The sequence below is a fragment of the Schistocerca piceifrons genome, chromosome 1 (genome assembly GCF_021461385.2).
Source record: "Schistocerca piceifrons isolate TAMUIC-IGC-003096 chromosome 1, iqSchPice1.1, whole genome shotgun sequence".
NCBI lineage: Eukaryota > Metazoa > Arthropoda > Insecta > Orthoptera > Acrididae > Schistocerca > Schistocerca piceifrons.
The window spans coordinates 650,822,855-650,833,815 of NC_060138.1; the positions used below are offsets into that span (position 1 = coordinate 650,822,855).

A 10,961-nucleotide genomic window follows, 5' to 3' on the forward strand; every position below is an offset into this window, starting at 1 on the left:
AGTGATTACATAATATTCTGAATAGGAACCAATGTCCGATAACGTACCGTTTCCGTGCTAGAGCCATTACAAAACGTGTTTCCAAAGCAGATATGTAACAGGGTAGTTACTGTAGTGGGTGCTTACGTCCGATAGGCTAATGTCATCTGACATCTTTACTACCTCTCTAACCTGGTTCGAGCCTCATTCGCGTATCTGTGAGTTTTGCAGCAACATGTTTGAGTACATTTGCAAAATATACCGACATGATCCTTCTGAATGGCGAAGCGCATGGCAATGAAAGACCTGCTCGTCGCCTTTATCGAGATCGTTCTCCACAATGTCTGACTCCATCACACACTCTTTTCTCCACAATTACGCAACGGGTTCCAGAAAGGATATCTTCACCATCAGCAGGCGTGACTGTAGTGGTCGAAGGAGACGCCGGAAACCCGTTTTGGCAAGATGCCGTACCGCATCAGGTTGAAGAGAACCATGAGCAGTTTTTTGAGTTTTAACAACGAGATCCGTAAGACAAGTCACGCTTAAAGAATTACTTGTAAAAGTGATCGAGTTACGAACACTTTTTCAACTGGTTGTAGCATAGGAACGGTACGTTTCAGGACATAGGTTCCAATTCAAAATATTATCTACTCACTCTCCTCTAAAAGTGCTAGAGGTTTGTCACGGGAATTTCCGAACACCAATTAGGATCCTGACAGAGGGAGGGGGGGGGGGGAGGGGCAGACTGCTCCACAGAACACAGTCGCTGCAATAAACATCTAACTAAACAATAGATACTGATCATCAGGTGTGTAGAAAAGTCGTACAGCAGCAGATAGAGATGATGCGGCCATTGTATAGAGAATGCGTATAACTTCAACGTTAGTCATATCTCACTCTTACCGAAAGACAGTCACAAAACCAGAAGAAATTAAGTTATTGTGTACATGGTGTCAGTAGCACCTAAATCAGTGTCCAGACACTCACAGATGACACAGGAACTAATACTGAAGGAAGCAAAGCAAATTTAAAAATTGTAATCCCCTTTTCCGTTACAAACGAGGAACTAGGGTTACAGATACAATTTAGCTTCGCCCAACCTCAAATATGATGATTTAGACGTTATGGCCAGTGACTTTGACTAACAGCTGAAGTCGCTAAAACTGAACGAGGGTCCGAGACCCAATGGAACCTCTATCATCTTCTGTACTGAATTTCCAACTTCTAACTGTAGTTTACCGTAAGTCATTCGAACAAAAATGTGTGCCTCCTATTCGGAAGAAACCAATAGACTCATCCATCTACAAGATAACAGAAGTGATCCACAAACCTATTACCCAATCTCACTGACATCCATCTGTTGCGGAATCTTAAAACACATTCTGAGCTCAAACGGAATGAGGTACCTCGAATAGAATGACCTCCTACATCCCAACCAGCAAGGATTTCGAAAACATCGATGATGTGAAACCGGCCTCACTCTTTTGTCACATATTATAAAGAAGGCCATGGATCAAGGCAATAAGAGAGATTTAGTACTTATTGGCTACTGAAAATATTTGAAACAGTACAAACTTATAAACAAAAGTAGAAAAAAAAAAATGGCTCTGAGCACTATGGGACTTAACTTCTGAGGTCATCAGTCCCCTAGAACTTAGAATTACTTAAACCTAACTAACCTAAGAACGTCACAGACATCCATACCCGAAGCAGGATTCGAACCTGCGACCGTAGCGGTCGTGCAGTTCCAGACTGTAGCGCCTAGAACAGCTCGGCCACTCCAGCCGGCACAAAGGTAGAATCGTGTGCCGAGACCTGCGTGATCGACGGTAACGGGTCCGACGTTGCCGTCGGAATGACAGAAGCGCAGTCCACGTTTTCCCTGCTGAAGCAACTTGTCGCAGGCCGCATCGTTGATCATTTTGACGTACACGGTACTGCTAACTATGGACAAGTGGATACCAATTAGATCCACTGGTGGTATTTTAACTTCATCGCCCGCAGCGCTCTGGCGCGTGACCGCCTCGCAGCACTACCAGCGGCAGACTGTGCAAGTTATACAGATTGGGCCATTGATCGTGACCGGGCCAATATCTCACAAAATAAGCGTCAAACGAAAAAACTACAATGAACGAAACTTGTCTAGCTTGAAGGTGCAAACCAGATGGCGTTACGGCTGGCCCGCTAGATGGCGCTGCCATAGGTTAAAAAATTGTTCAAATGGCTCTGAGCTCTGTGGGACTTAACTTCTGAGGTCGTCAGTCCCCTAGAACTTAGAACTACTTAAACCTAACCAACCTAAGGACATCACACACATCCATGCCCGAGGCAGGATTCGAAACTGCGACCGTAGCGACTGCAGAACCGCTCGGCCACCCAGGCCGGCCGCTGCCATAGGTCAAACGGATATCAACTGCGATTTTTTTTTAAAATAGGAACCCCCATTTTATTACACATTCGTGTAGTACGTAAAGAAATATGAATATTTTATTTGTACCACTTTTATCGCTTTGTGATAGATGGCGCTGTAATAGTCACAAACATAAGGCTCTCAATTTTAGACGAACAGTTGGTAGCAGGTAGGTTTTTTAAATTAAAATACAGAACGTAGGTACGTTTGAACATTTTATTTCGGTTGTTCGAATGTGATTCATGTACCTTTGTGAACTTATTCATTTCTGAGAACGCATGCTGTTATAGCGTGATTTCCTGTAAATACCACATTAATGCAATAAATGCTAGAAATGATGTCCGTCAACCTCAATGCATTTTCAATACGTGTAACGACATTCCTCTCAACAGCGAGTAGTTCACCTTCCGTATTTTCACACATGCATTGACAATGCGCTGACGCATATTGTCAGGCGTTGTCGGTGGATCACGATAGCAAATATCATTCAACTTTCTCCACAGAAAGAAATCCGGGGTCGTCAGATCCGGTGAACGTGCGGGCCATGGCATGGGGCTTCTACGACCAATCCACCTGTCATGAAATATGCTATTCAATACCGTTTCAACCGCACGTGAGCTATGTGCCGGGCATCCATCATGTTGGATGTACATGACCATTCTGTCATGCTGTGACACATCTTGTAGTAACATCGTAGAACATTACGTATGAAATTAGCATACATTGCACCATTTAGATTACCATAAATAAAATGGGGCCAATTATCCTTCCTCCCATAACTCCGCACCATACATTAACCCGCCATGGTCACTGATGTTCCAATTGTCGCAGCCACCGTGGATTTGCCGTTGCCCAATAGTTCATATTATGCCGGTTTTACGTTATCGCTGTTGGTAAATGACGCTTCGTCGCTAAATAGAACGCGTGCAAAAAATCTGTCATCGGTCCGTAATTTCTCTTGTGCCCAGTGGGAGAATTGTACACGACGATCGGAGTCGTCGCCATGCAATTCCTTGTGCATAGAAACATGGTACGGGTGCAATCGATGTTGATATAGCATTCTCAACACCAACGTTTTTGAGATTCCTGATTTTCGCGCTATTTGTCTGCTGTTGATGTGCGGATTAGCCGCGACAGCACCTAAAACACCTACTTGGGCATCATCATTTGTTGCAGGTCGTGGTTGACGTTTCACATGTGGCGGAACACTTCCTGTTTCCTTAAATAACGTAACTATCCGGCGGACGGTTCGGAAACTTGGATGATGTCGTCCAGGATACCGAGTAGCATACATAGCACAAGCCCGTCGGGCATTTTGATCACAATAGCCATACATCAACACGATATCGACCTTTTCCGTAATTGGTAAACGGTCCATTTTAACAAGGGCAATGTATCACGAAGCAAATACCATCCGCACTGGCGGAATGTTACGTGATACCACGTACTTATACGTTTGTGACTATTATAGCGTCATTTATCACAAAGCGAAAAAAGTGGTCCAACAAAAACTTTCATATTTCCTTACGTACTACACGAATATGTAATAAAAAATGGGGGTTCCTATTAAAAAAACACAGTTGATATCCGTTTGACCTATGGCAGCGCCATCTAGCGGTCCAACCATAGCGCTATCTGGTTTTCCCCTTCAAGCTATACGAGTTTCGTTCTTTGTAGTTTTATCGTTCGATGCTTATTTCGTGAGATATTTGCGCGGTCATTATCAATGGACCACCCTGTATACTAATGACTTGGTAGGCTGCATGTACAGTAACAGTAAACCTTTTACAGGTGATGGAATCAACTATAATATAGTATTATGTAAGGAAAACTCTCAGAATATCCAGAAACGTTACTGGAAGTTTTCAAAAATGGTGTAATGATTGGGGAAATTGCTGTACGCGTCCAAAAATGTGCATTTGTTAACTTCAAAATTCATGAAAACTTAGTAAAGTGTTTCTACAATATTAATGAGTGGCAACTGGAATAAATCAGATCTTACAGCTAACACAGTGAAGCAATTTCTAGGGAAGTGAAATGGGATGATGATACACGCCAAGTTGTAGGTAAATTACATCGTCGACTTAATTGGTAGGATACTGGCAAAATGCAATGTCTAGAAACGAGGCTGCAGAGAAATGTAATTCCATAGGCTTCCGGAGGCAGTCATTGACATAAAAGGTTTCTGAGTATCTCACCGTGTCACTATATGAGAAACTACGTATCGTTTTTTACATTATGGCACAGTCAGATACTCAGAAAACTTTTATGTTAAGCTGAAAAATAGTTGTTCGGCTCATCTTACGTTGTCGCTAAACCGTGTGGAATGATTCCATATAGGGCTAAAGGGATACTAAATACAAAGAAAGGTAACACAAACGATCACAGGTAGTTTTGACTCACGGGAAATCGTCCGGGGAAGAATGGAAAACTTGAAATGGCAGCGCTGTATCACTGACAACTGTCTATCGAAAGCCTCCCCATAAAGTTTTAAGAAGCATCACTGAGTAAGGAACGTAATGTATACTACAACCTCCTCCTCCTCCCGTAGAAAAGATTTGACTAATTGCAGCGTACATACACGCATGTAATCATTCTCCCCTCAGTTCATTCATTCTGGACCTATCCAGAGGTGCGGACATTTTTTCCACACATTAACATTGTCGAATATTGTCGTTTTGGTGGTCCTGGTGTCGCGTGGTGGGGAGGCATAATATGTCATGGGCATACTGACCTCCAAATATTTGAACTCTATACACTCACGAGTCGATCTTATTGTGACACTGTATTCCATCGCCAAGTGTGTCTTTTCAGGGTGTATTTGACTCCGACTTCTTTTTAATGGAACACAATGGGAGACCGCAACGATCTGCGCAGGTGGAAGAGCACTTGGAACAAGAGGATATGCGGTGAATGGACTGGCTTATACGTTCCCCTCCCCCCCCCACCCTCCCTTCACCGAGTTAATTCGCGGTTGATCACATTGACCACATGTGGGATGCGTACGTGTACCAAAGACCACGCTGTTGGACGAATGCAACGCTCTATCACAAGATAGCCTTGTGGGTAGCAGCAGAAGACCACGTTGTAGAACATGAGTTACTCACTATGCTGATCACAGACTCTACTAAGGACCATGTACCGCCGTTCTTAATGCCGAAGGGACCATGACAAATAGCGGTAACTTCTGTGAAAATGTGATCTTTGAATAAAAGTTTCAATGCTGTTCGTTTCATTGGGTATTGTTTCAGTTACCTTTTGTACCATAACGTATCACTTTACTCTTCGCCCTTAAGCTTAGATTCAGAACTGCTCGCTACTGCTTCGGTTTTCTTCCCACCAATGTCAGTTGTACGTTAACAGTAATACAAAGCAGTATCCATACTTGGCTACTATGCACGTCGTGCATTGGTTCGTGGAATGTATTGGAAGACGGGACAAGGATGCTAGGTCAGCAGTTCCAGCAGTGAAGCAAGGAACATCACAGTGCTTTCGTATCTCTCCGCATTACTGTAACGTCGGATCGATCGGCTTGGCTGCCGGACTAGTGATCCGCAAATTAGGAAATTTTGCAGCAAGGCCTTATAATACTGCTATTCAGGATCCTGCATTTCCCAACTTGTCCCACAACGGGGCATGCTTCTGCGCGTCAGCGACTGTGGCAATGCTTTTCAGGCGTACCATTACGTGACAACAAACTAACTTTTCGTGACAACAGGGACAATTATGACGTCAGAATGTGTACTACTGGAACTGTGCTGCGTTCAGCTTTGTTCGTGACTTTGACTCCAGCGTCAGCACTGATGCAATCTCTGCACCTGCTGGTAGCATCCATGGTCTGTACCTGCTACTACACTCATTCACGGGCTTGCTAGCGCCAGCTAGGGTAATGCTCTCAGGTGTCGAAATGGGACCCTCTTCGCTTCCCCCGTGATGGGCCATTCAGAACGCACTAACGACTAGAACTGCATCAGTGGGTTCGAGAAAGATCACGCCAATCCGGGCTAGGTGCCTGCCGAACTGCCGACAACACTCGCTGATACTGGCAAACTAAAACTGTGCGCTCGACCGAGACTCGAACTCAGGATCTTTGCCTTTCGTGGGCAAGTGCTCTACCGACCAAGCTACCCAAGCACGACTCCGACCCGTCACCACAGCTTCAGTTCTTCAAGTACCTCGTCTCCCACCTTCCAAACTTCACGAAAGCTCTCCTGTATACGTTGCAGAACTAGCACTGCTGGAAGAAAGGGTATCGCGCAGACATGGTTCACCCACAGCCTGGGGGATGTTTCCAGAATGAAATTTTCGCTCTGCAGCAGAAAGCCGGTAGACCACTTGCCCGCGAAAGGCAAAGGTCCCGAGTTCGAGTCTCAGTCTGCCACACAGTTTTAATCTGCCAGGAAGTTTCATATCTGCGCACACCCCACTGCAGAGTCAAAACTTCATTCTGGAAACACTCGCTGCTCGCAGTCTCTCCGCTGCGGAGTTGCATTAAGACCAGTTACCTCAGCAAGGCTGCCCAGCCGGGCTGCTGCCAATATTGCAGTCGACTGTCTCAACAATTCCTATACTCGGACACTGGTTGACTTCGCTGTTTAGAATGTGCTGTTAATAGGAGCAGTTTATTTCCTGGGAGTATTCACTGGCTTCGCCGTCGCCACAGACATCACTTTACCCATTCCATGATGGCCAGGCGGCTACCCTGCTACCCTTGGGTGACTATGTGGCGTTTAGCACACTAGAGCTACTGCAGTAATTGGATATTAGACTTTTTAACTGTTATCAATGTATGTCACGGAAATAAAGGTAACTGCGGTAGTAAGCTGTTACTTACAAGGAGACGGCACGACTGATGGTACGGGGATTTGTCCGCAATTTTGTGTGGTGAAAGAGGACCCCTAACACCTCACGTGGTTAAAATATTAGGACGCACTACTCCGAAAATCCCGAGAAAAACGATCCAAAGTTTCTTAGGTGCCGTTTGATTGAAAATGTTAGTCCATTACTGAGCCGCCGTTTGGCCTACATGGTTAGCGTTCGGATCCTCATACCAGATGTCTCGAGTTCGGTTCCTCCTCTAGCACACTTTTTTTTTCTTCTGTTGCTTGCAGAATTGCAGCGCATTGTTACAGGAGAATCGTGAAATTAATTCCCGGGAAGATTGTATAAAAATTAATTCTATAATTCACCATCAATTATCGTCACCAATATTCCGAGACACGATTCAATATTCCTGGTTAGCCTCAAAATTATCAGAAACTCAAAACATTTTCGTAAATGTTAATGAGGCTTTTTTTGTACAGATTTATTGCAAACGCCCTGTGATTCCAAAAAGTCCGCTTTCATATGTTGAGCAAGATGTCGCAAAAACTATTGCTTTGTTTGTTTTTACGATAATTACCACTGCGGTTCGTGTTTATAATTATTATATGTATAAAAATCGAATGTTTCCCAATCGACTTTGTTATTCTGATTATAACCCAATGTTTCTCCTCATATACTTTACAATGAAAACTGGAAAACCTACCGCCATGAATTGTGTTGTTGGACAAAAAAGAAATAATTTTTATTCAATAATGTAACTAATTTGTTAAAGATAATGTAGGTTTGGGAAACCTTCTGAATAATACGTGGAATAACAAAAGAAAATGAAACAGAAGGAAAAAAACAGTGCTGGTGGAGGAATCGAACTAGTCACCTCTGGCGAAAGAGTACGAGCCCTAAACATCTAGGCCAGACGGCGCCTCGCCAATGCACTAACATTTTATACTCATACGGCACCTAAGAAACTTTGGATCGATTTTTCCCGGGATTTTCCGGGTAGTGCGTCCTAATATTTTAACCACGTGAGGTGTTAGGGCTCCTCCTTCACCACACAAAATTTAGGACAAATCTCCGACCCCACGGTCGTGTCGTCTCCTTGTTAGCTAGTCCGTACTGGACAGCATTGATCCCTGGCACGCCTGGCTAGTCGCGCGGTCTAACGCGCTGCTTCCCGAGCGGGAAGGCGTGCCGGTACCCAGCACGAATCCGCCCTGCGGATTAGTGTCGAGGTCCGGTGTGCCAGCCAGCCTGTGGACGGTTTTTAAGGCGGTTTTCCATCTGCCTCGGCGAATTCGGGCTGATTGCCCTTATTCTGCCTCAATTACACTGTGTCGGCGATTGCTGCGGAAACACTGTCTCCTTGTACGCGTACACCATAATTACTCTGCGACTCAAACATTTGGAGCCCCAGGAGCGGGAGGGGGGGGGGGGGGGGTGGCACTGGTCCACTGGGGGCGGAACCGCATAGCCCTGGGTTCGGTTTGTGCCGGTGGTGGGGTGGGTGGACTGCTGTGACGTGTGGTTGTGTTGTGAACCACTGAGAGCTACGGCGGGGCCAAGCCTCTCCTTCGTTTCTAGGTCCCCGGTTACCACACACACACACTTACATACAAACGAGTCCCTTATAGCAAAACAGAAAATATCGTTGAATAACGTCCGACATGGTGGATGTGTTTGGGTTCACTCTATACAACGGTACCTGTGGTTCTCCGCTAACTTGTTTATTGTATGAAAAACCAGCAGTGTGCTCACCTATGACGGTGAGGTTGAACCTGGCGGAGCGCGTGGGCGTGTTGCGGAAGTCGACGCGGCAGCGGTAGACGCCCTCGTCGCGCAGGCGCACGTCCTCCAGCACCAGCTGCGCCGGCTCCGACACGGTGCGGAAGTAGGCGCGCGGCCCGAACGCCTCGGGAGACGACCAGTGCGTCGCCTGGCTCAGCGGCCGCCCGCGCACGTCGAAGCTGCAACAGCAGGCGGGCGGCCACTTAACGCCGGCGCAGCGGGGGCGGCTCAGCTCTCTCAAGCGGCACAAGGAGGCAGTGAAGATGAAGCAAGTGACAGTAGGTCCGAAGAAACACAGAGTCACGGGCAACACGTGCTGTGCGGATGAGTTCGAGACATTGTTGAAATCGAGGATAATCATAACACAATAACACATCCAGTCAGTCAGGCCGTGTCCACAGCCACGCGGCTCCTCTCAACTTCGTGCAAGTTCTGGTATGTTTACATGTCCCTAATTCCTCTATTTCTTCATACTGATGTTCTGCTCTTCGTCGTTCGTCTTTAGGAGAGTTTTATCAACATCGTATTCTATTTTTATTTTCTAGGTCACTGCCGTTCCCATCATTCAAAAAAAATTTAAAAAAGATTTTTAAATTTGAACTACCGCTTTCACCAGATAACGGTATATTGGACGTGAATGGTGGGGAGTGGCTACAGGGCAATGTTCAACGTTACTATGTTATAAGTAGCCTATGTGAGTACTTTCTTGTTTAATTCAAAAAACTGACTATTTAAAAGTTTAATTTACACCTCAAAGTTGGGGGATCGAATAGTGTATATGAGCTCTTATTATATTATTTTTTGTACAGATTGCCTGAGGATGCACCGATAAGTGGTGCGAAACCGGTCGCAGATTTAATAAAAATCATCCATACAGCCAGTGCGGAATTTCCTTTGAAAATATGTCGAAGTTTGGCTGTTGTTTCCCGCCCTACAAAACAACAATCGGTAAATTTCTGGAGCCACCAACATAATTTTTAATGTTTGGTGGAATAAAAAGAAGCGACATGAAACGGGTTATTGTTACAAAACTTATAACTCGTAATGCATTTTGGTAGAATGCTACTGAGTTTATCGAACAGGAACATTTCGTTAGGTCTCGCTGACGTAAATGGAATACTGACGATACATGAAGCAAAATGGGTTGAATTTGAAAGACTGGAAGGTTTTAAAAGCGGGTAGGTACAAAAAGCAGAATATTCGAAAAGAAATTATACTTGTAAATAGAAAAATACATGTGAATATATGAACTGTAGTACATTGCGGTTACAAACTGTATTAACAACGATTTGCTGATATTTTAAACCAATTCAGGATATCAATTCCATTTACAGCCTAGAAAATAGAGGCAATTTGCTGAAATTCCAGAGAATGAAGAAATGGGGGAAGTATTGGAATGAATTAAGAATGACTGAACAAAGTGGACGTTCACTGAAGCAATGACAAATGGCCTACACAAATATTGTGAAGTATAGTAAGGGGACATACACAACTGCTGTGACGCTTTGTTCATTCCGTGGGAGAAAGAAATACATAATTTCTAAGAGTGCAGTAGATACTTAGATCGCTTAGAAATGGAAACGATAAGATTAAAATAAGCAACTTAGAAAGAACGAGAAAGACATGGAGCAAAGATATAAACATCATCCTGGTAGGACAGTTGAAGCCTACAGTTATCATTATCAAATATAGACACAGAGTGGAGGAAGACGTTTATAGAGAACAGTATAAGCAGGAGTCAATTGCCATGGCGTGGTTGATATTCTTGTCCCGATCAGATCATCGAAGTTAGGCACGATCTGGAGGAGACAGTACCTGGATGGGTGCCCATCCCTCTACACTGCACGCTATTGACAATTTTCCCTTTGCGTTTATGGCTGAAGGGAAAGGAAGGGTTGTGGTGTAATGTCCCTGATCAGCAAAATTCCAAACCTCTTCTTAGTGTGCAGTGAAGTGAGGCATG

At 44.6% G+C, this 10,961-nt stretch overlaps 1 protein-coding gene across 1 annotated transcript in view; it reads right to left on the reverse strand.

The window, feature by feature from the left end:
• The window catches only part of LOC124761130 (neural cell adhesion molecule 2-like), a 228,074-nt gene extending 218,715 nt beyond the window's left edge, over window positions 1–9,359 (reverse strand). The window contains exon 1 of the mRNA XM_047249111.1: window positions 8,969–9,359. Coding sequence (XP_047105067.1) covers window positions 8,969–9,359 — 391 coding nt within the window. The remainder of the gene's footprint in view (window positions 1–8,968) is intronic.
• Window positions 9,360–10,961: the final 1,602 nt, after the last annotated feature.